We start from the raw sequence: 23967 nt of genomic DNA on the forward strand, positions 1-23967 counted from the left end.
TCGGTAACCCTGTGGGACATGTGTGCACAAAGGTGACATTTTATAGGGAGTAAAGCATGGTAGGTGGTGGGCACTGTTCCCCTGAAAACAAGGCGAGCAGGAAGGCAGGCATGAGCCCTCTGCCCAGCCCCGGCCACCGGAGAGGGGGCGCCGCCCTGGCTGCATCCCCAGGACCGCCTTGGGCAGCGGCCGAACTCCTTCCCACGGTGGTGGAGAGGCGAGTCCCAACAGCGCCCCTGTATCAGAGGGACTCGCGGCTTGTTTAAAATGCACACACACGCTTCATTAATAAAAACCAACGGTGCCGAGTTAAACAAGTCAGACAGTTAAAGTCTCTTTATTCCACAAAATATTACAGAAAAGTTTATTTGTGTTCCAATAAAAAGGCTTGTTTAGAACAGGCAGCTAACAGCAACGGTGCAGTTAACGGTTCTTTGTGAGTGAGTTTTAAAAGAGACTACTGCCTGTCCTGAAATTCCTGTTTCTTTTTATAAAAAAACAACTATTAAAAATGATTGACAAGTTCTGAGTTAAAAAACTGTTAAAACATCCTCTATATTTAATTTCAATTTTATAATAGATTACAGAAAGATGCTTGCGAAACAAATACAACATTTGTTTCAGTACATGTCTTTAAATGATAGACTTATAAGTATGTAAACAACTATGTAATAAAAAGTCTCCAAACGCTGCCTGTAAGAAATCAGGCGAATTTACCATAAGCAATAAACCATTCCAAGCTTTCCAGAGTTTCCACAGCTGCACCAGCACGGCAGTAAACTTCTACCAAACCAAACAAACAAAAACAAAAAAGGAACTTTGCAATGTGTTTGCTGCAACGCAGAGCAAAAACAAAGTACAAACCCGATGGAGTCACACGGTCAATATAATTTAAGGGAAATGAGGTCGTAAGGAAAAGGCAGGGGAGCAGAGCCGGGCAGGTCGCGATCGGGGCCTCACCAGGCGGCACTCGGCACTGGGCGGAGGCCATCCGTCTGTCCTCACCAACGATGGGTGGAGCCCAGCTTCCTCAGCAAACCCAGCAAGAGTCCTCAAGGGGCAACAGAAGCTCTGAATTTAAAGAAACAGCAAACGAAAACAGAAAATCCTAAAGCAGCGGAGGCTGCGCGTCAGCTGGCTGCACCAGGCCAGCCGTCCAGACCCCGAGGGTCCAGACCCCGAGGACAAGCCCACGCCGCTCGGAGGCGCACGTTGAGTCCTGCGCTCGCCAAGGAGGCCAAGAGCCAGCCGGCTGCTCCGCAGCTCCCCTCCCAGCGCCGCGCGGCTCAGTCCTCCTCCTCGTTCTCGATGAAGGCGTCGTCCTCCTCGTCGTCCTCCCCGACGCAGGACACGGGCGTCTCCACCCTGGACCCGCTGTACTGCGACCCACTGGAGCTGGTGGCCAGCATCCCGTCCGCGCCGTTGGCTAGGTCACTGCAGGGACGGGAGGTGCACGAGGTCAGCGGCCGCACCAGGGACGGCGGGCGGCGGGGTGTCTAGGGCACAGTCAGGAGCGGGGGCCTCACGTAGCACGGAGTCCAGCACCCGTGGCCCCGTCACCCTCTTGCGTCCAAAGCAAGGGGACCCAGCAGGACCCCAGCAGTGAGTCTGCTCCCGTTCAAGTCTCGTCAGAAAGAAGACTGCAGGTGCACAAATCGGAAAACCTCCGGACCCCCGGGAAGAGGCGGGGGCAGGGGAAGAAAAGGCCCTGCCCGAAAAGGATGACCCGGGACCCTCCACACGAGGCCCCCGACGGCGGTGCCAGGGAGGGCCCAGTGAGCTGTGCGTGCACACGTGCACTCGTGCGTGGACAGGCGCGTGTGCCAACAACGCCCCGGCCCCTCCGGCGTCTGCGCCACGTGACAGTGAGCTGAGACCAGCGAGTCTCACGCAGACGCCCTGCAGCCCACACCCCGGCCCGGCTCCGGGGCCCCACTGTGCTCACAGTTTGTGGATCAGCGCCTGCTGATGGTCAGCGGGGAGCCCTGGGCAGTGGGAGCCAGGGATGCCTGGCCCCCCACACGCTGGTCCTCGGACGAGCGTCTGGGACCCGCCCATGCCTGCAGATGCCCCCAGGAGCCTCACCCCATCTTTGGTTGTCACAACTGGGGGGGTACTGGCATCTGAGGCCGTGGGTGCAACCCAAACCCCACGAGGAGCGGGGCAGTGCTCACCACAAAGCGCCATCCAGCCCGGAAGGTGGGGGCCCCGGCCTGGAATGGAGGGGGTTTGAGAGCCAGGGTCCTGGTGAAAGATCCCAGTGCAGCGCCCCCGACGTGGGGTCAGCGGGCCCAGCGGTGGTCCGGGGCCCATGCCCACCACAAGGCGGGCTAAAGTCACACGTCATTTCAGCATCTCAGCACCCGAGGTGAACGGCAAAGAGGTTTTCTAAGAAACACCAAGTATGGAAAGGACGTCGACCGAGAATTAAAATCCCAGAGCTCATCCAGCCTCCAGACTCCGGGAAGGCCTCCCGCCATGACTCGGAGCCGCAGCATCTGCCCCAGAGGGAGGGCTCGCCCAGCAGGCCGACCTGAAGGCCTTCGACTGTTTCCACAAAGGGAGGTGACTCTGGAAGAGCAAACCCATTCAGAGGTGACAGGACGTGAAAGGGTCAGAGCCGCACTGGAAACCAGCCGTCAGGGACCTGAGACGGGGCCTGGGCGTGTGACGCGGTTCGGGGACACGCTGCTGCTTTAGTGCCCCCGGAGGCCCTGACGGCCGGTGGCACCGCCAGCACCCCCAGCCAGGGCAGCCTCAGACCCTAATGCTGGAACAGAAAATCACACAAGCACCTTCACACTTGACTGGTGTCTGCGAACGCTGCACGATGAAACCTACTCAACGCCGAGCTCTTCGACAAAGGAATCCCCGCTCCGGGAGACCCAGCCCAGCAACGACGTCGGGAAGGCTGAGACCTGAGCCGAGAGGCTGACCACGCAGCTCCTCCTGCAACTGGGAGCCACCCAACTCCCGACACGGAGGCCGGGTCAGCAAATGTGCGTCACCCGCCTCTGTGAACTCTCACGTCCACCACCACGCACGGGGGCTTTTCTTCAGAAACAGTACTGGCTTTGCTTGTTTCGCTACAAAAACCGACACAAGCCTCTGGAAAACGAATCAATAGAAGGAGTTCCTTAAAGATGAAAGTTTAGAAAACACCCAAACCCCACCTCTTGGAGCAAGCACGTCCGGGCTCCACAGGCTGACCACACCCGCAGGGGCAGGCCGGGAACTGACAGCCGAGCTGACCTCCGCCGAGGCCCAGCCAGAGCAGGCACCCGGAGGACTCCGTGCTCCTTCGGCCCCGCCGACGGGGCCGACCCCGCGGGCAAGCGCCCCTGCCGGCGAGACCCCTTGGGGCCGCGCTGGGGCCCCAGCAGCGCCACAGAGGCCGCACAACACCAGGGCCTCCGTGGAAGGTGTGTCCACACCACGACTCGGCCCCGGTGGCTGGACTCACTGCCGACTGTGCTCTGTTTACGAAGCTAAACACTTAAAATTAACACTCAGATGAAGACAAAGTAACATACACAACGTAGAACACCGCACAAAAGCGAATAAACCCAGTATCATCAACACCTACCGCTGACACCGTCTCACATTTACCTTTAAAAACTAAGATAAACCCCCAGGCACAACATGATTCTGCCCGGGACTGCTGGGCCAAAGGTCAAACACATGGATTCAAACGTCAGAGCCCCTTCAGCACAGAAAAATACAATAAATGGTCAAGTGAAGAAAGGAGGGGACAAAATTATACGTAGTTGTGACCTCAAATGTGTTAAGAGAAAAAGGAAACGTGTGACCAAGGAGTACCGTCACTCGGGCTGCCACGGGTCACGTGACTGCCCCCACCTTGCAGGCGCTAGTTTCTCAAAAATAAAACCCGTGTGTTACTGCTCATCTTTGGGGAAGAAACTGGTCACACAAAAGGGGCCTCTGCACAGGAGACGGGCTGGGCTGTGACTCGGGGCAGCGTGAGCACGTTGGGCGGGCAGTGAGCCCGGTCTGCGCAGCTGCGGAGGGCTGGTCCCCGCTGCCGGATGACCCTGCCAGGACCACAGCTACTCACCTAGCAGAGAGCCTTGTGCCGTTAGAAGCCGAGACCGCAGATGTGAGGAAGACGCCGCCAAGTGACCCCTGAGCCATTTCTGGAAAAGGAGTAAAGCAAAGTCACGTAGGAGGCACACGTGCTGAGACAACGGCTGTGCCCGTCCCTCGGAGCTGCCCAGGCAGGGCCACAGCCGGGCCTCCCTGGGCGGCTCAGCATCCTCGTTCACGTCCCCAGTAAGCAGTCCCTGGTGACCTCAGCCGAGCTGGGATAGGCGCTGTCGTCACAAAGCAAGACATGGGAACCAAGGGAAGAAAGACCTACATTCGCCCCGGCCTGGAGGCCGCCGCACCCCTGAGAACAGGGCACAGCCGCGGTGGGAGCAGGGGGTGGGCAGGATCCGCTCACGGGACGCTCTGTGGCCAGACTCCCATTCCTCCTGGACTGCGTGGGAGCCCTTCAGGTCCCACCCGAGGCAGTGGGGATAAGTCCACCCCACAGAGAGGCAGGGAGGCAGCTTTTTCTCACCATGCAGTCCATCCCTCCGTGGCCAGGACCCTACCAGCTCAGCCAAGGATCCACAGGTGCCTGAGACCCAGAGCAACAGCTCCCCCCGCAAACGCCCGCCTGCTGTCAGGATGGGCACTGACCCTCCAGACTTTTTTGGTCACTTGGCTGCACAGACCAAGCAACTCCGTCGGGGGACAGGCCCCCACCTACTGCACCCCTCCAGATCGCCATCTCCCAACTCGGGGCCCCACTGGAAGGGAACCCCAACACCAGCTTCCCTGTGCAAACCACACGGCAAAGCACAGGGTGCCGGGTAGACTCCACACCCACGTGTCCGGGGACAACGGCCCCGCCAGACAGAACCCCACCGACGTGGCCCCCGCCATGTTTGTCTCTGCCCTCAGTGCCAGGCTGGAGCTGCCTGCCGCGGAGGTGGGGGCTCTGTTCTGGGGGGGGCTCCGTCCAGGCGGGGGCTGACCTGTCACGTAGGGCTCCAGCGCCTTGGGCACCAGGCTTCTGGCCACCTTCAGGCCCTCGGCAGAGCAGCTCCCCGACTCCAGGCCACAGGCCATCCCCATGCGCTTCAGCACCTCGATGTCGTCATGGATTTCAAACGTGTTGTCAAAATTAAACAGATACTCAAACCTGGAGGAGAAGGTCATGGTCAGAAAAGCACCGTCTCTGAGACGCACACACAACTCAGGGGCCCCAAGCGGACACCCCACTTGCCCCAAACCCTCCTCAGTCACACAACACATCAACGCCGGGGCCGCTGCACGAGGGGCTCCGGCAGCACCTCCGCGCTGGGCAGGGCCCGGCTGGGGAGTCCACGGCCCCCAGGACGGACTGAACAGCTGCCCTGACCAGAGCCCATGGGTTGGATTCGCCGTCCTCCTCAAGGGGACGCGTCACAAGGGAAGTGAGACACAGAGGGCACACTGATCCTGCGAGGAGCCCAGACGTGACGACTGTAAGTCAGACACCGAGGGGACCAGACAGCGCCTTCCATCGGCCGAGGGCAGCCCCAGACCTACTTGTCGTTGGAAATGCTGCAGTCAATGACGGTCTTCTTGCCGGTGTTGACGATGATGAATGGTAGGTGGATGACCGAGTTGGGCGGGGGCGGCCGGCTGGCCTGCTGCTCGGCCTGCCGGTTCCTCTGCACCAGGTTCTTGAAGGCAATTTGCTGAAAGGACGCACGACCGACACGGCTCACACAGGCTGTCACCGAACAGCTACCCTCCCTGAGCGCTGACACCCTCCAGAGCCCACCGACGCCAAGGGGGTCTGGTCCCCCCTTTAGAGATCAGAGTGGCTGGGGCAGCAGCCCCAAGGAGTCGCCCAGCAAAGAAAACGTCCACACACCACACGTCTGGAGGAAGCTGGGGACACAGGCACTCAGGCCACCTGGACACACATCTCGCAGCCGGGGGGTGGGGGGCGGCTAAAGGAAAAGCGCTGATTCGGGGCTCCGTTCCTCCTGCCGCTCTGGGTGGATCTGAGAGCCCCCGCTGTCCCACCCTCAAGTTACGGGGCCCCCAGGAGCGCGGATGTGCCAGGCAGCCTGGCAGTAAAGGCTGTTTCTCCTGGGGCCTCAGCTAGAACTGAGTTCACCCTCAAGGTAACTCTCCTGCCCCTGAATTAAAGCCAGAAAGTGCCCCCACCGGCTTCTCCCCAGCGACAGCTCCGGGGGAGGGAGCCAGCGACTAGGATGTTTTTCAAGCAGCACAGCCCATCCCTGGGGACTCAGTGGGAGAACCTGGGAGCCAGGAGGGGCCGCTGCCCGGCATGCCCTCCCCTCCCTGGTGGACCTGCACCCACCTGCTCCTCCATCTGTCCACCTGCCCCCTTGGCCCTGCGGCCCCTTCCCTACCCACCAAAGCACCCCCTGGGCCAGTCCCCAAGGAGGGTCCAGGCCCCTCTTTCCAGGGCCCCCGTGCTGAACAGACCCGCAGGGGCAAGATGCACACCCTCCTCCGCTGGGTCCTGGACGCCAGGCTGGCAGATGCCCCAAACCCCACACTGACCCTGCCGGCCTTTCCTGGGGTGGCGATCCCCACCCTCCGCACTTCTGCCCAAGGGTCCCACCTGCTGTCACAGCTTTTAACACCCCCAGCCCTCTGGCTCTTGGACAGTCCCCCCACAGGGTCCCGAGACTCCCTGACACCCTCCAACCTAAGCAGGGCCAACAAGCATCTTGTGAACCCTTCTCTTCCCTGACCCACGGCCTACGGGCAGCCCCAGCACCACACTCTCAGCCCAGGGATGAGCCACCCTCCAGCAACACACGCTTGCTTCCGACCCAGAGCACGAGCCTCCGGGACTCCACAGGGGCAGGGCTGTGCTCGGTGACGTCTCTGCAGGCTCACCGACACACGTGTCTGGGGCAGGATTGGGTGTATTGACGCCTGTCCTCTGACCACACATGCGGACCCACCTCATCTCACATAGTCTGGGGCCTGGTGCTCAGAACACAGGACATATGTGTCCCAGAGAGTCCTTCCACACTGTCCCTCGGGGGCCAGCCCACCTGCCACCCAGACACCTCCTGACGAGCAACAGGCAGGTGCACACACTCACAGATGTGCGCGAACATATGCACACACAGGCACACACGCACGTGCATGAATATACACATGCAAGCACACACACACACCTATGCACACGTGTAAATGCACGTGGACACACGTGTGCACACATGCACAAGCATGCACGCACATGCACGCACACACAGGCTCACACGCACACAGGCACATGCACGCACACACACGCATGCGCCCTCTCAGATCACGGCCCAAGTCCCTGAGGGCTCGTTGTGTCCACGACATCCGCATGGGACGAGCTCAGTGAACGTTCATGGAACCTGTATTCAGAATCTCAGAGTAGAGACTTTATTTGCTGAAACACAGAGATGTGCAGACACTGCAGCTGAGGAGGAACTAAAGCTGCAGGAGCAACGGACCACCTTGCTTGCAGGACGAGCGTGTCCTTACCTGCAGGATGAGTTCCTGGAGTTGGGACTGTTTCTGTTTTATTCTCTCCAGTCTTCTCTGTCTCTCTACCTTCAAAGACAAACCACCAACATGAGGCATCATCGCAATCTGTTCCACACGCACACGTGAAAGCCCCAGCCGACACCGCCCCAGGCAGGCCCCAACGCAGGGACACAGCGGCTGCTGCCGGCACGGGGCTTTCTTAATCTCAGCGCCACACAGCCTCTTTCCATCTCCCCGTTTCCTGGACGTGCTGTGATTTTTAACGAGACACCCACAAGCTCAGATTCGAGACTCACCCACCCTGGAGCCCACCACCCCACCCACCGTGCCTGCAGCGGTGGGCCCGCCAGGGGGAAAGCAGGCCCCTCAGGGGCCCAGGACACAGAGCACCCGACACCCTCCCGCCGGGTCCAGGCACAACAGCACGAGACCCAGCAGGTGCTGGTGGTGTGGACAGGAGGGGCTGCTGCACACACACACGGAGCCGAGGGCAGGGGGTACCTCCAGGTTCTGACACTCCTGCGCCGAGTTGGTGGGCAGCCCGATCCACTTTATCTCCTTTTTCTCCTTGGAGATGATGTTCATGGCCATGAGCACGTTTAAGGCATCATAGACGCGCCGTCTTATGTTCTTCTGGTCATAAGCCTGTGGGGATGGAGAGGGGTTTCCCGATGTCGGACGTCAGGCCCCGAACGCCCTGGGGGCACACACCCCACGCGGGGCACCCACCTCGCTGGCAGCCAGGCGGGCGGGGCTGCGCACAAAAGCACCGGGGCTGTGGGCGTCACCCCACAAACAGGGCGGAAAACATCCCTCAGAACCTCCGCGCGGCCCGACCGTTTCCCTCACCGACTCGCTGGGTAGGATGTGGTTGTCGGCGGCGCTGAACTCGGCCACCAGCTCGTCCGCCACCTCGTTGTAGGACGTGGTGCCTTTGCGCTGCACCTTCTCGCAGACCTTCATGGAGAAGTGCCGCAGCCCCTTGCCGTTCTTCTCCCCCTTCCTGCCCCGCTTCCTGCAGGCACGAGACGGGACGGCCACGGCCTCAGCACGGCGGTGCCAGCAGGGCCGGCGCACGCAGGGCTGGGACACAGCCAGACCTCACGTCTGCACCTGCGACGCCCGGCAAGGGAGAGCAGACATCCCCGGGGGCGGGACCCGGGACACCCCTGCTGAGACCTGGCACACCGGCCACTGCTCAAGAAGACGCCACCGGCACCGGCAGTCACGGGAGCCCCGCCGGAGTCAGGGCCCGGTGCGCACGCGGGCGGCCGAGGAGAGGCAGGGCGGGGGCAGGACGGCCCCAGAGCGCTGCCGACGGGGAGGCAGGCCCCACGTCCGGGCTTTCTCTGAACCTCCCAAGTGGCCACACAGAGCACAGGCCCCCCTGGTTTAGCTGATGGACTCCGGGCACTGATGATTTTCGCTTTAGAACCAACACAAACGCGATTCCTCAGCTTAGCTTTTGTCTGTTTTTAAGGAAAGCCATACAGCTACCCTCAAGTACAACCAATCAGTGGAAGAAAGGGTCCGAGGACGTGTGGGGGGCCATCCCCCTGGCCGTGTGCAGGTGCAGCAGGGGAAGCTGCCGCGGGGCCACCACATTTACTGGGCTTTGAAAAACGCCACTTTCTGGTGTGGACGCCAAGTGTGAGAGTCAACGCTGCGTTACACAGCCAGCTTCCTCCTCTTCTTCAGTGTAGCCACACCCCACCCCGGAACACAGGGGGCTCTTCCACAGCCCAGCCTCGCACACACGTGCACACGCACACAGACATGCACACACACTCGCTCTGGGCGTGCGCGGCATTTCCCAGTCCTCGGCAGGGTGGTTGGCCCGCGCAGGCAGAGGCTGGGGTAAACCTCGGTGCATGCTCACCCGGCAGACCAAGGTGAGGGGTCTGAAGGCTGGTTCTGTGACACAAAGTGAGTGTTAGGAGTGTGGGGGCTTCCGACCACGATCGTGTTGGGTGCCGCAGGTCTCTGGGGCGTGCCGATCACCTACAGTCAAAGAGATGATTCAGATCAGTCAGAGACCCCCACGTACAACTTCTCACTACCTACGGCCGCTGCTGAGTTCCATTAACCCCAGAGACAGAGAAGCAGCGATCCCATGTGCCGGTGGACACTGGACCGCGGTCCACGACCTCCCTCCTGCTCTGAGCACCTCCACCTCCCTGGCTGACCTCAGGCACCTCCTCCAGCCACACAGACACGGCAGGAGACACACCCCGTGGGAGCCGTCAACAGTGGGCCTGCAGCTTTTGACTCTTTAACTTCCTTTGCTTTTACTGACATGGACAGGAATGAACCCTGCTCCAATGGTGGTACAACCAACCCAAAAAATAGAAACAGGAACACGGGGCCAGTGAGACTGGCTGTGGTGCCCACCAGCCCACCCAAGTGTGGAGGTCCGGGAACCCCAAACGGCACAGGGCAACGGGGAGGGAGGCCACCACACTGGGGGCAAAGGCAGGGTCCTGCTGCCCCCGGGACACAAACAAGCACTCAGAACTCTGGCCCCGTCAACAACTGTTGGAGCACGAACACAGGGACATGACAACAGCCATGTCCGGCTTCTCAGAGGTGCCGCTGCAGACCAGGAGCCACCCAGAAGCACTGCGTCTCGGCGGCCCCACAGGAGGGCCTCACAACATGGTGACGTCACCAACCGTGCCAACACCGGCTCTCCAGGGCCGGGCAGCCTCAGAGGGAGGCTGTGTCCAGGCTATTTTAAGCTGGACACTCCGGAAGAGTCCGCGTCTTAGCGGGATAAGTGTTGCCTGCCATGGCCCTGGGACAGCTGACCTGGCACTTTGTATATTATCCCTAAGCCCAGGTCACCTGTCAATGTTAATGATCCACAAACCATGGACAAAAAACAGCTCAGCTGAATTTCATTCTTTTAATTCATGTTTCCAGTGGCAGCAGCCTCGCCACAGCCTTCCTCAGAGTGCAGGTCACTCTCACTCAAAAAACATGGAATCAAATAGCGAGAGTTCTAAAAAATGCAACAGGAGGGGTGAGGCCAACCTGCAGAGGGGCGGGCCTCACGAGGAGTGTGTGAGAGACAGGGCCCCGGGTCATGGGGAGGTGAGTCGGCCAGAGCCACAGTCAGCAGACTGGGGACCGCAGAGCCGTCACACCCTCGGAGGGCACCCAGGACCCGCCCGCGTGGCTGGCAGAGGCGAGGCTGGCTGACCTCACGTGCTGCTGCTCCCCCAGGTGGGGACCCAGCCTCAGGGTCAGTGCCCCACTGGACACCAGGGCCTCGCCACCGTCCTCCCACTGTGTGGCACCCCTCTCGGTCCAAGTGCTCTGCGGTGGGGACAGAGAGCCGGCACACAGCAGGCACTCAGCAGCAGCTCCCTCCAAGTGGCCTTCCCCGACGACAGGGCAGATGTGAGCGGTGGGCGCCGCCTGCCTGCTGGCCGCTACCCACAGCCTCACGGTGGACACTGCGGGCTTTTTCCCGTTTTCACCATTTTTCAGGGAAATCCCGCCTGTGGGCCCCCTTCAGTCTTGACCGGGACCCCAAGCCTGGCCCGCCAGCCGGGGGATGAGGAGACCAGACGGCCAGCCGACGGGTCTCGCTCAGGGACGCAGAAGCCTCAGCCACCCGTGAGACCAGCCAGCCCTTTCATTTCTAACCTCCTGAGCGTAAAGACGAAGCGGCACCCGGGACATGTGAGCTTCAACTCGCTCAACGGGTACCTTGCGGAGGATGGACTCCCAGCACTACCTCTGCTCCAGAACGGGGGGGTCCAAACAAGGGACGAAACCTTCAGACTCGTAAAGCTGACGGTCAGAAGGCACACCAACCGAAAAATCTCATGTTACTTCCCCCCAGTTATTTAAACCGGCAGCAAGGGCCGAGCCTTGTAACGACTGAGCTATTCTCAGGTGTGACTCCGCGACAACACACAGCACCTGTGAGACGAAACGCTACGGGTTACAAAGTAAAACAAAAAACAGAACCTTCACCTTCCACCAAGGTTTACTGAGCATGTGTGAGGCCGAGGAAGGTCCAGGATCTCTACAAACTATCGATTTGAAAACCACAGTGTTTCAGCCGGACGCCACCACACCCGGGCCTGGGGGGTCGTCTGGACACGGGGCCGGGAAGGCAGCCTGGGGCAGAGAACGCCCTCCTCCCAGCCGTGCGGGGCCCCGAGCCAGGGTAAGCGTTGCCAAACCCACAAGCAGCAGCTGACGGGCTGGTGTGGGTGCTCGGGGGAGAGGGTGCCCGGCACGGGGGTCTGTCAGCCAGGATGAGCAGGGACACCCTGTCCTGCAGTGCCTAACGGCCTGCAGATCCCTGACCCCACCATGAGGGCCCCAGGACACCAGCCCTGTGTCCCGGGTAGGCAAGTAAGGCCACCCATAGGAGGGTCAAGGCTGAGGAGCGGTCCACCCCCCGCCCCCCACCTCAGGCCACTCTACCTAAGCACACGGGCCACCTGGGAAACGCCCGTCAGGGCAGGTCCAGGACCACGGAGGCTGGCAGGGCACGTGCAGCTGGCAGGCAAGCTGCCCTGGCCGGTCCTGCCGTAAGGACAGGAAGGCCCGGGCCGGGGAAGGACACACAGCACTCGGAAACCACCTACACCCTAGCCACAAGCTCCTAAGCCCCAGGAAGGGGCGGCCAGCTCCATGGGCCACACAGGAGGCCTTACCACTTGCTGAGCGATGTTGACGTTGGACTGTCCGAACGTTTTTGGCAACAGCTGCTTCCCAAGCGTGCTGACTGTGGAGGGGTGGACAGCTACAAGGGACACCACACCTGCAACGCAAGGAAACCAGAGGCCACGTCTCTCCTGAGTGAAGGCTCCAGGGGAGTTCTGGGCGCTTCTCATGAGACACCCGTCCTGTGCCCGCTCTTCTCAGGTCAGATCCACGGCTCAGCTGCAAACACTCAATGAGCCGAACCCTCCAACCCAAAGGGGGCTGCAGGGACACTGCCTCCCCCAACCCCGCACCCAGGGGTCGGGGCCCAGGCTGTCACCCGTCTGCCCCCACCCCTGTGGGCTGTCTGCCCGCCTACAGAATGTTCTGGTGGGACCACAGGACCTGGAGGTAACCGCACTTGAAAATCTACAATTCTGTGACAATTACAGAATTTCAAATTAGAATTAACCTATATTCCAACACTCCTCTGTATGTTTGCAAAACTAGTTTAGAAATTCAACAATCCACCTCTCCTTGAGAAGCAGAGCCACGTTTCCGCTTCTAGGAAGAACACCTTTGAGCACGCTGCCGGCTCTCTGCACCTCAGACGAGCTAACACTGAGCAGAGGGGAAGTTCTAGGCAAGGACGGAAACGCTCCTTCCGCAACAGGGCCCGCGGAGAGCACCTGCTGGCGGCACCGCCTCGGGCCAGGGGAAGCAGCAGGTACGGAACAAGAGCTTCGTTTTACAGAAATAAATAAAACACGGTCAACGTGACAGCAAGCCCCCGGGGACTGGCCCGCCACCCTGGAAGGGCCTGGACGGCCTCACCGCAAGGGAGGGGGACTCCCTGCAGGACCCCAGGTCTCCTGAGGGCTGGCTCCCGTCCCCGAGGGGGTCTGCGGGCGGGGCCACACGCACAGGCTGTCAGCAGAGGCCTCTGCCTCACGTCCCCCGGCTGCAGCTCACCATCGCCTCCAGCCTGGTCTTCAACGCAGCCTGGACGGAAGGTGCACTTCTGAACCCCTTTCAGGCCATGCATTTTAAAGAACAGACTTCTTCCAATTCCAGTGAACAATGAACTTCACTGCTGCGCGTGAACACTGAGTGATTCTCTTATTAACCGAGTTGATTGGGACAGATACTCTTCCTGCAGTTCGACTGCCTGAATAGCGACACTTCTACCAACCGACACCGACAACATTTAGATTATCTGCTGTAAACAGAAGCAGGCTTATCCGCTTTGAGTTTTACTTTCCTCTAAAAACAGAGACCTGCATCTTAACAAGAGCAAATGTTTTAAAAACTGTCTTTGACACGTGAGAGATTTTTAAAAGACAGAACGGCGGCATCTGCCTGATGGAGCGACTCCACGTCTGAGGAGCCGCTGGCTCAGACGCACCTGCTGGCAGGCCCACCTCGTCTTTAGGGAGGAGCTGCGAGCTCCGGGCCCTGGGGAGGGGCCGTGACAGACCCCCCCAAGTGGCACAGACACATGCGGCTCACACGGGCCGGATGCAAGACGGAGGGAAGGCACGTGACCTGCGGTTACTCCCTCACACTTTTCCACGCTTCCTGAATCTTTGCAAATAGCGTTCAACTTACAAACCAAAATAAACCAGGCCTCAGGCGTGCATGCGCAGTGGGCGCAGCTGTCTGAGTTCTGAGGTCTGCCGAGCCCGGGCCAGTGGGCCCCACGGCCAGAGAGGCACGTGCGCGCGCGTCCACACACACACAGCACAACACATAACAGGGAACACGCTGCTCCACAGACGTGCGGCCCCGAGACAGGCACCCTTACCTTTTCCAGGACTGAGGTTCTGGTCTATGAAGACCTTGAGTTCCCCGTTGGCTTCAATCAGGCCGGCCTGTGGGAGCAACAGCAACAGAATGAACAGGACTGCCAAGCGGGATGGGGTCACCCTGCTGACAATCCCCGTCACCCCCTCAGGGCCACGTGCAGGGCCCTCACCCGTCGGTCCTGCTGCGACAATCAGCATAAACAAGAGTGTGTGAAGGCTCCAGCCTCTCAAGCTTAGCCTGAGACACCGTGGAATACTCGTATTCCAGGCACCGGTCGCACGTCACTTCAAGGGTCACGTCCAAGGTTGGCAGAGGCGTGACCGCAGGGCATCACCTTGATCCAGCCGGAGAGCCCCACAAGGACCTGCAGCTTGGCCACGTCGCCCCCACGTGGGGACAGCCACCCCCGGGCCAGAAGGAGCCTAGTGGGGGCCCCGCTTCGTCCACCCTCCCCTTCGCGACCCCGGGGCCCGGTCCTGTCGCCAGGCGACCGTGCAGGGATGCAGGCAGCCTCACAGTCAGGCCCAGCCAGGCACAGGCAAACATGAGCTGAGAGAGGCCTGTGCACCCAACACATGCACTGGAGGGCCCAGGGCCACTGGGTTGTCGCCGGGACACCTCCAGGGCGGGACACAGTGGGACCTGCTCCCCTGACGGGCCTGAAGTCCACCGCCCGGTGTGGGCACCGTGCTGCCTGCACTGAGGTCCCACACCCGGGGGCCACGGGCTCCTCTGCTGAGTATCCTCTGCCCGCGTCCCCACCAAGGGACACGGGGCTCTGCTCGTGGGCAAGGGGCCCAAACCCAGCTCTGCCACTTGACCTAACGTGCATGCATGCGTGCACACACAGACAACACACACACGCCACGCCCACCACATGCACACACACCTACACACACACACCTGCGCACGCAAACGGACACACACGGGCATACACGCCAATGCACACATTGCACACGAGAGCCAGGCGTGAAAGCAGAGGGATCTGGGCACAGCCCCACGCCACCCAGCCCTGGAGGGCCCAGGCAGCACAGCCCCTCACGTCCCGCCCGCCCTGGGCCCCGTCCGCCCACACACACCTGGGGCTGCAGCCCCGGGCGGGAGCCTCTTCCCAGCACACCTTCTGAGACCGGCCGTGGCAACGCCTCTCCACTGCCAGCCTGGACCAAGTCCCAGGCCAGCTGAAAAGTGGCTGCAGGGAGCAGCTGTCAGGCTGCCCACACCGGTCTGTCTACCAGGGATGGTGGCCGAGCAGGCACATCCCTCTCCTCTCATCCTGCAGACGGCGGGTCAGCCAGGCCACATGACACACCGTCCGCCAGCCACACCGTCAGCCTGGGCGCACAAGGATGGCTCTCCTCCGGGGCCACGGGATGGCAGGGACACCCCCCCACAGGTCCCCCCAGGGAAGGACTGGCACAAACGAGGACCCAGCAGAGTCCCGAGCCCCTGGGCCACATGTCACCGATATATCACTCAAACCAGGGAGGACGGTGCCACCGTCGCCATGGGGGGTGGGGCCTGCGGCCGCCCAAGACCCTCCCCTTCCCACCCCAAGTCAGAGCGGGTCCTGCAGCCCCCCAGAGCCAGCTTCGAGTGTGTTAGGAAGCGGGGCTACACCTGTGGGAGGAGGGGGTCCCCACCACATCCTCTTCCCCTGGAAGTGCCCTGCTGACCCCTCAGGCTACAGCAGGGCTCAACGTTCCCTGCAGTGGAAAAGCCCCCAGACTCTAATTCTGTGACCTCCCTGTGCCCACATGGCGAGTGTGCTGGGGGCAGGGCACGGGGAGCATTGAGAACGGAAGGACACCCCGAGCCCACGGCCGTCCTAACTCCTGGGCGACTCCTGGGGCAATACTAAGGCAAACGTTTGTCTGTCACGCTGCACGTGGTTTCAAACAAGACACCTAAACTTAGAAAACGAGATTTTCAGAGGCAGCGCTAAAGCAACACCACCTCCAGGAGGGCGCGCCTTCACCTGGACCAAGCGCCAAGCACGCCAGCTCCCAAACCCAGCACAGCTTCCCCCTCACCCCACCTTCCTGCAAAACAGGATTTAGACGCCATCAATTTGGCAAAAGGATCTGCACGCAAACCCTGATTTTCCTGAAAAGCAAACAGACAGCAAAGATCAGACCCACGCTGGGTACTCAGGCACTAACCCCACAAGCAGAGGATCGACCAGGGCTGAGACCACCCACCCCCCAGGAGGCGCAGGGACGCAGACAGACCCTGGCCGGCCTCAGACCACAGTGGAGGTGCAGTCTAACATCCAGACTCTGGACCGCTACCTGCACCCAACGGGGAACTTCACGGTGTGAACCCAAGGTGTGTCCTCCACGGGTTCACGCTGGAACGACCGTTCCTGACCACTGGTGCTGAGCAACAGAACTGACGCCAGCTTTCTGCTGTGAAGTGACACGAAGGTTTAGCGTCCCCGTGTTTGCAGTGGAGGCAACGGGCAGGAAGTCAGCGCCCAGACAGAGGACGGGCACAGGGCATGCTCCTCGATCACAAAGAAACGCTGTTTAAGAGGAAAATATCCAAACTCCAAACCGAAAAATGCAAACTAAAACAATGCAATTTAAACTCTCACCTACCAAGTGGAGCGCGCTGTGCGGGTTTTTTAAGTTGTTACCCGACTCAGTTTTGACGCTGGGACGTTAAAGTGGGCTCTCTCCTGCGACCTGACGGAAGTCGTACAAACCGGCACGACCATCTCAGAGCCACCGACCACACCCCAGCGACCTTGCACACGTGAAGTGTCCACCCAGAGCCACACTTTCAGAACTTGAGGGTCACCATGGGTCTGTGCAAACTTGAGAGATTTAACTGGAAACTACCGGAATCTCTGATGCCAGGATGGAAGGGGACACAGTGGAACAGTGCATCTGCTGCATTAACCAGCCCCCACCCTGGGGACACTCAGGTGACCCGCCTTCCGGCCACCACTCAGCTGTGCTCACTTTAAACACACGTGTGAGGCTTCGGCATGTTGTCAAAAGCCAGGAAACGTTGAAAACACTCTGCATGGTTGCATTCAGTGTCTCCAATGTCTACGTCCTTCAGCCACTTACAGAAATCCGAATCGGGCACCGCGGGCTGCGGCTTAACGCAGGGATCTCCCAGCAGCGGACCTGCTCCCCAAGGAAGCACCTTCGCTCTACACCCAAAGGGCAAGGGGTGAGGATGGGGGTGAGCATCCACCTGTCTGGCTTTCAAAGGTGTGTAGGAACGTACCATTTTTTAGTATTTCCCATTTCAGCCCACTTTTTCAATAAACGACCATCTACAATTCCCAACGGGTCAAATAAACGCTCAGCCACTAAAGATGACATGGTAGGAAAAAATGACTGATTCGGGGAAATACTGGCTCTCACTGACGTGAAGAGGGTGGTGGACGTTCATATCTGTGTGTGACCAAGGGAAAATCCAACAGCAGTAAACTCAAAATCCCAGCAACCCCTCTGACACACCAGCTGGGTTCCTTTTCCCTTTTTCTTTTCCTGGGGCTTCTAACGTTGGTACGACTGACGTTACGTTCACAAGCACAAGAAACACGACCTGAACTGCAGAAGCCCTGCTGAAAGGATAACCCCAGTTTCTGACGGGACTCAGCAGAAAAGACAGAGCTCACACTTACTGCGAGAACGACACCTGCGAGCGGCCCAGCCTCCGCAGGGCGGCCCCGGAGGGAGCCGGCACCCCAGCACTGCCGCCTGGGCAGGGAGGCCAGGGCAGGCCGAGCCGGGGGCAGCTCTGGAAGGTCAGTCTGACTTCCGGGCAGAATTCCACCCTGGTTCTCGCCGGGTCCAGCAGAGCTGCTCGCTGTCCCTCTTCCGAGGCCCCTGGTGACACGATGTTACTTAACAGGACACCAGGTACAGGCGTGTCAGGAGATGCTGCCTGTCAGAGCCTGGGGGACACCCAGGGGTTCCTTCCGTCAAACCCAATGCCCGTTTACAACTGGGTAATGAACAGAGTCCTGAGCCCAGACAACAGACAGAGAGGAAGCCAGCCTGTCACCCTGCAGCCAACACCCGGCACAGCACGTCCGGACAGGGGCCTGGCTAGTGCCTGAGCAGCACCAAGCCACAGAGCGAGACCAAGCCCCGTGGGCCTGCTCGCCGACCCCACGGCGCCCGTGGCCAAAGCCCAAACAACCTGGATCGTCTGAGAGAAGCGGCCAGGGTGAGGCCTACTCTGAGTCACCCACGCAACTCCACGTCCCAGAAGCCTGGCCCTCGGCTGGCAGTGACCGCGCAGCCCGGCATCCGCAGCCCGTCCCCGCTCGCCCCCAAACATCCTGAAGCCGCAGGAGAGAGAAGCCAGGGCTGGCTTCCGAGCGAGACCCTTCCAACCGCTCCACGCTGAGGGGTAACTGGTTAACCAGCAGGCGGAAGGGCTTTTTAAAAGGTAAGGATGTGAGGAAAGCGGCACCTGAAGCCACGGCACAGCTCAGGGTGGGCACCACCCACCTCCTGCTCCGGGAGCCCCTGCTCCTGGCCCTCCCTTGCCGGACGTGCGGGGCTGCAAAGCGCAGCGACCGCATGAGGAACAGGACATCCCCTCCACGTGTCACACCAGGTGCCCCCAGAAGACCCCTCAGAGCCAGTGCCCCCGGCAGCACTTCTCACCCAGCTGTGATCTTCTGCTTTTTAACACCGATTCAGAGCTGCTCCCGTTTCCTCCCACGTGGACAAAAATCAGTTCCAAACACGAAAAGCCTCTTGTAGAAACGAGCAGGGCCGGAGACGTCTTCCTGGGGTCACCCAGAGGGGCAGAGCTCACCCCTCGTGGCCCAGGTGGGGAAGGGCCGAGGGGCCCGAGCTCATGCCGCCAAGGACCGGAGGAAACAGTGGGTTGGCCCCAATTTCATCCTCGAGGCCCAGCCTGTGAAAGGACACTCAGGATGCGTGTTTCAGACAAGCTGGCAAGTCCCCTGCAGCTGGTAACCAGGCTCAGCACAGCGCCCCTCAGAAACCCACACGTCCACCCTTTTCTCTGGTCTCTGGCCTGGGGACTCACCCACACGCTCACAGGACGCACAGCAGGATCAGAGCACCTTCAAAGGGAGCGGCTGAGCTCCGACAGGGGCTGCCCGAGTGGAGGTGACCTCGGACTGGGCCGGGACTCCCACCCAGAGCAAGGCGGGGAGGGCCCCAGACCTGCACTGCAACATCTCTGGCAGAAGCACCCCATAATTCTACAAACCAACGATCCACCTCACTGTTCTCACTGAAGGAAGAGGGCAGGGTCCTGCCAGTGGGGACGGCAGCACCCTGTCCCCCATGGTGCAGACCACTCCAACTGTGGCCCTGGGCCACACTCCCCCCTCGGACCCCCAGCCTGGTGCTAGGGCTTCGGCCGCTATTGGGCCCTTTATCATGTAAGCACAGGTTTCCAAAGGCCGGCGCACCAGGTCGCTCACACTGGAGGCCCAGGCAGGACGGGCAGCCCAGTGGGACACGCACACACTCAGCCCACACGGCGCATACACGCTGGGGGCCATCCACTTCCTACTTCACACAACCGCCGTTTTTAACATGGCAAGACATATCTGTCAGTGTCCACGCTGACCGCAGAGTGTCCTGGGCACCAGAGCGTGACAGCATCTCAGCCAGGCAAACCCTCCCTACCAGGACAAGGCCCGGGAGCCACAGCCGGCACAAAACAAACTCATGGAACTGCCCTCAGAAGTCAACGACCTATAAGCTACAATGTCACTCGGCAGGGTGACAAGCCCCAACCAGGCGCACAGGTGGCACCGGAGCGCAGGCCCCAGCCCCACACGCCACCTCCACACTCTCCCTGTCCTCACCCTCTGGGCTTCGCAGAGACGGCCTGGGACAGGCAGCAGACGAGGGTTCGAGGACATGGGTGTGGTCATAGTCACCGTCACCTGGCAGCACGCAGGGACTATGGCCTTGCTGCGCGGGACTCTAAGCCCAGACGCACCTACGACAGGTGCGGTCTTCCCAGGAGACAGGACCTCCTGCAGCCAGGCACGTGGTGCGGCTGTCTTTATGTCCCCAGACGCCCAGGAGTCAAAGGGCTCCCTGAACAAGGAGCTGCTCTCCAGAGAACAAGCAAATTCAGTCCTGGACACACCAACCCCAGCACTGCGTGCGGACAGGCGACACGGGGGGCAGGACCCTTACTGAGCACGGCCGCTATCCCGCGTGCAGAGAACCAAGCGTGGCCGTCCACGAAGGCAGAGGTGATAAAATCACCCAAGTCACACACAGATCATGATTTCCAACCTCAAATGCACCGCACGGGGCATCTGTGCACACTCTCACTGCCAAACCAAGCAGCGCGGGGAGCCTGCCGCCCACAGCTGGCAGCAGGGGTGCCCTCTGACTGGCGCTCTGAGAACGTCCACACCTGGGGGCTGCCGGGAAGGCCTGTCCCCTCCTGCTCGGTCCCACAGACGCAGACGCACCTCTCACCTCCAGGCGTGTCTCAGGCAGATGCCACTCCTCCGAGATGCGTGTCCCACTCCACGCGATAAACGAGTAAACCAAGAGCCTCTTTTCACTCATGTTTAAGAACGGCGAGTTCTCACAAACACTGACGGACAGAGCTGGGGCTTCCGAGAACCTAACTGGTGTCGCCAAGAAAATCAGAGCCACACAGCCGATAAAACAGGCTGCATTTTGGGGCCTAAACACCTATTTCTTGGGACAAGTGAAAAAATTATTCATTATATTCTATAGCTTCACGACAAATACAAAAGCTAACGCAGAAGTTTTTTGTTTGTTTTTTTTTACCACATTTCAGTAATCAGAGAATTTCATTTTTTCTGAGAAAAAAGGTTGCCAAAACCAGTGCTTAGTGCTTCATGGACCAAATCCTGCTCTGTACACAAAACAGGTGTGTGGCATCTGCAGCCAGAACGTGGGGTGACCCCGACAGAGGCATCAGACCCACAAGTCGAGGGGCTGGAGAGGCCAGGAGGCACGTCCACCAAGCCTCATCCAGGTTTGTCACCGGGGCTCAGGGCTGCAAAGCTGGGGTAGGGCCGGCCCGCATCTCCACACAAGCCACCGGCCTCCCGCCGTTTCCACTCTCATCTTGTTCCATGTGCTTTAAATCTGAAATACACGCTCCTGCAATCTCCGTGTTGTCATCCCAAATAAAGCCGGAAAACCACCAAGAACGCAGTCTGTCCGGCGGGAAGCAACATACTCACATCTTTTGCCATGTTACCAGATCCGTGAAATCGATGCTATAAGTGTTCGCCCTCCACAGAAGAAAAATGGTTTTTCTGGGAAGAAGGAAGGAAAAACAAGCAATGAGCGAGGATACCGCAGCACCACCTCGTCCCCACCGCCTTTCCAGGTCGGAGGCACCTTCCTTTCCCAACCGCGCTCCATCCCCCGGGCGCGGGAGCGGCCAGCAGAAACACCCCCACCCCGGGGTTTTAAAGTCCTTTCGGGAATGGCAGCTCGGCCAACACCAGGGTGCCCGCCTGGCCTCCACAGACGCGCACAAAGACCCAGCGCGGACGAGTCTGGCACCGCGGCCCGCGCCCCAACCCGGGCGCAGCCCCGCGTCCCAGCGCACATGCGCTCCCCACCTGCACCCCCCGCCCTCCGGCGACCACCGGCCGACCGGTAACTCTGACAGGTGGGCTTCCGGGGTCCGGCCTCCAGCCTGTCACTAGGCCGCGGCCGCATCCCGCGAGCGCCCCCCGCGCGCCGGAACCGGCAGTCGGCGGGCAGGTCGGGCAGCGCCGCCTGCATCCAGAGCCCTGGACCGCGGACCCCGGACCCTGCGCGCTCGGACCCGCCCCGCCCCGCCCCGACCCCCGCCGCGCGCGGACGCCGGCGCGCGCTGCTCCGCCGGAGGCCGCCTGCAGGCCGCGCCCGGGGCCCGCGCACCCCGACCGCGCCGGGCCGGGTCACCTGGGGGCCCCACGCGGCGGCCTTGGGCGCGCGGGGACCGGGGTCGAGCGCACGCGGCGCGCGGGGGTGGGGGTCGGTCGGGGTCCGCGGGCGCCCTGCCGGCGCGCGCCCCTACGGGACCCCGGCCCGCCGCACCTGGCGGGCGGTCGGCGCGCGGACACGCGGGCGCGGGCAGGCGGGGCGGGAGGGGAGGGCGGTCCCGGCGGCGCTCGGCCGGGGTCCCTGCCCTGCCGAGGCGCCGGGGCGCGGGGCTCACCCTGCGAGCGTCGGGCGGCGTGACGTGCGCGGCGCGGTGACGTGGGCGGCGGCCCGGCTCCCGCAGCGCGCCTGCGCGCCTTTTCGCGCCTTCGGCCCCTCCTCCTCCTCCTCCTCCTCCTCTTCTTCTTCCTCCTCCTCCTCCTCCTCCTCCCGCCGCGCGGCCCGCGCTCGCGCTCTAAGGGGAAGGCTGCGCCTGCGCGTGCCCGCGTGTGCGCCTGTGTGCGCGCGCCTGGCAGGGATGGACAGGAGGGCCTGGCCCCGGAAGCCGCGGTGCGCGCGCGGGGTTCGGGCCCGGGATGTGTGCACGGGTGCGCACACGGGGTACAGGGGCAGGAGGTGCACTGCGTGCGTGCGCACGCGGGGGATAGGGGCTGGAGCGCATGTCGGTGTGTGTGCACAAGGGGGACAGGGGCCGACTGTGGGTGGATGTGTGGGTACCTGGGGGACTGGGGCAAGGTGTACAGGTAAGTGTGTATGCACACGGGGGCCGGGACCAGTTGTGCACGTACGTGTGTGCGCAGCCAGGGGCAAGGGATGTATGCATGAGCACGCACACCCAGGACAGGGGTGGAGCATGTGTGTGCACCTGCAGGTGTGCGCACACGGAGGACTGGGGGGTCAAGTAAGTGCGCAGTGTGTATGTATACTCGTGGAGGAGAAAGGCAGGCTGGGTTTGTGCCCGTGGGCATGTACAGGCGGGCATATGCATATGTGCACAAGGAGAGGCTGCCAGACCTGTGCGTGTGTAGGTACATGGAGGAGGCTGGTGTGTGCGCACGTGCAGCACGGAGGGCCCAGTCCACCCTGTGCTCTCCTGTTCCTGCCCTGCCAGCGGCTTCCATGTCCACACCCAGCCTCCGCCCAGATTCCGCTAATCCTCTGCGCTGAACGGTGCCGGTTTGCTCCTCATCGCCAGATGGACTGGACCTAGGGGGACAGTGAGCCCTGAGCCCTGAATATTTGCCCCCTTGGAGCCCACCACTGCCAGGGCACTGGGCCCCAAGTGCCGGAGACCTAGCAGAGGGTGGGCAAGGCCTGGGAGTCATGCCCAAAGTCCAGGGCACCAGGCAGCGGTGTGCAGAGGACTTGAGCGCCAAGCAAAGAAGGCCTGTCTCTTCCCGGCAGGCGTGAGGTGCTGCACTGCACCCGTCTAAAACGGTTTCACAGTTTAACCACTTTTATGCTGACCACGCCCACTCCTGCCTCTCTAGTAAAGCCACTCCAGCCTTAAGCTGTAACATCTTAATTAGCGTTGATTTCTTGAGGAGAGCAGGTATCTTCAAATTCTGCTGATTAGTACACAGGCACTTAGAGAAACAGGGATGGAGGGGGGACAGGCCTCCCACTCCTGCAGGCAGACGCCTTACTTCTCTGCAGGTGAAATGCACACAGCTCCCCACCCACGGGCAGGGCCCCTGATATCCGAACCTGCAATCCTCTGTGCTGGTCCTCCTGTTACTAGCTCAGCTTTTCTTCCACAGGCATTCTTTTTTTTTTTTTTTTTTTTTTTTTTTTTTTACTATATTTGAATACTCACCCTCAGATGACAGACGGAAGCCCCGCTCCCAGCCCTTGGACCCAAATGCACAGGGCAGAAAACCTCGGGGAGGGTGGGGGCCCAGAGTCAGGAAGAAACGGAGGATCGGAGTAGGAACCTTAAACCTCTCCCTACAGATCTGAGGTTCTGATCACTCGACAGTATTCATGTGGGGTGACTAGCTCTCACATCCAGCATCATTTCTGCACAGAAGTCACTAGTGAGATACTC

General features: G+C 60.9%; 1 protein-coding gene across 3 annotated transcripts; it reads right to left on the minus strand.

Moving 5' to 3' along the window:
• Positions 1-309: 309 nt before the first annotated feature.
• Positions 310-22247, minus strand: TFDP1 (transcription factor Dp-1). 3 transcript variants are annotated; one of them, XM_032496572.1, is made up of 12 exons: positions 22198-22247; positions 21227-21301; positions 14030-14096; positions 12237-12343; positions 9440-9561; positions 8410-8575; positions 8062-8205; positions 7558-7626; positions 5599-5750; positions 5043-5209; positions 4076-4154; positions 310-1434 (listed from the first exon to the last, which is right to left on the minus strand). In XM_032496572.1, the coding sequence occupies exons 2-12, from the start codon at positions 21236-21238 to the stop codon at positions 1287-1289; spliced, it is 1233 nt and encodes a 410-aa protein (XP_032352463.1). In that variant the 5' UTR covers positions 21239-21301; positions 22198-22247; the 3' UTR covers positions 310-1286. The 3 variants fall into 3 exon arrangements, with proteins under 3 accessions (XP_032352463.1, XP_032352462.1, XP_032352464.1); XM_032496571.1 differs by having other exon boundaries at positions 22077-22210; XM_032496573.1 differs by lacking the exon at positions 22198-22247 and adding an exon at positions 21942-21965.
• Between the last annotated feature and the right edge of the window lie 1720 nt (positions 22248-23967).

This window comes from Camelus ferus, chromosome 14 (genome assembly GCF_009834535.1).
Source record: "Camelus ferus isolate YT-003-E chromosome 14, BCGSAC_Cfer_1.0, whole genome shotgun sequence".
Taxonomy (NCBI): domain Eukaryota; kingdom Metazoa; phylum Chordata; class Mammalia; order Artiodactyla; family Camelidae; genus Camelus; species Camelus ferus.

Excerpts from the sequence above, each read along its gene's own strand:
- TFDP1 (XM_032496572.1), bottom strand. Across the intron at positions 9,562-12,236 it reads TCAACATCGCTCAGCAAGTG|GTGATCGGCACGCCCCAGAG; the intron begins GTAAGGCCTCCT and ends CTTTGACTGTAG. Across the intron at positions 8,206-8,409 it reads ACATCCTACCCAGCGAGTCG|GCTTATGACCAGAAGAACAT; the intron begins GTGAGGGAAACG and ends CCATCCCCACAG.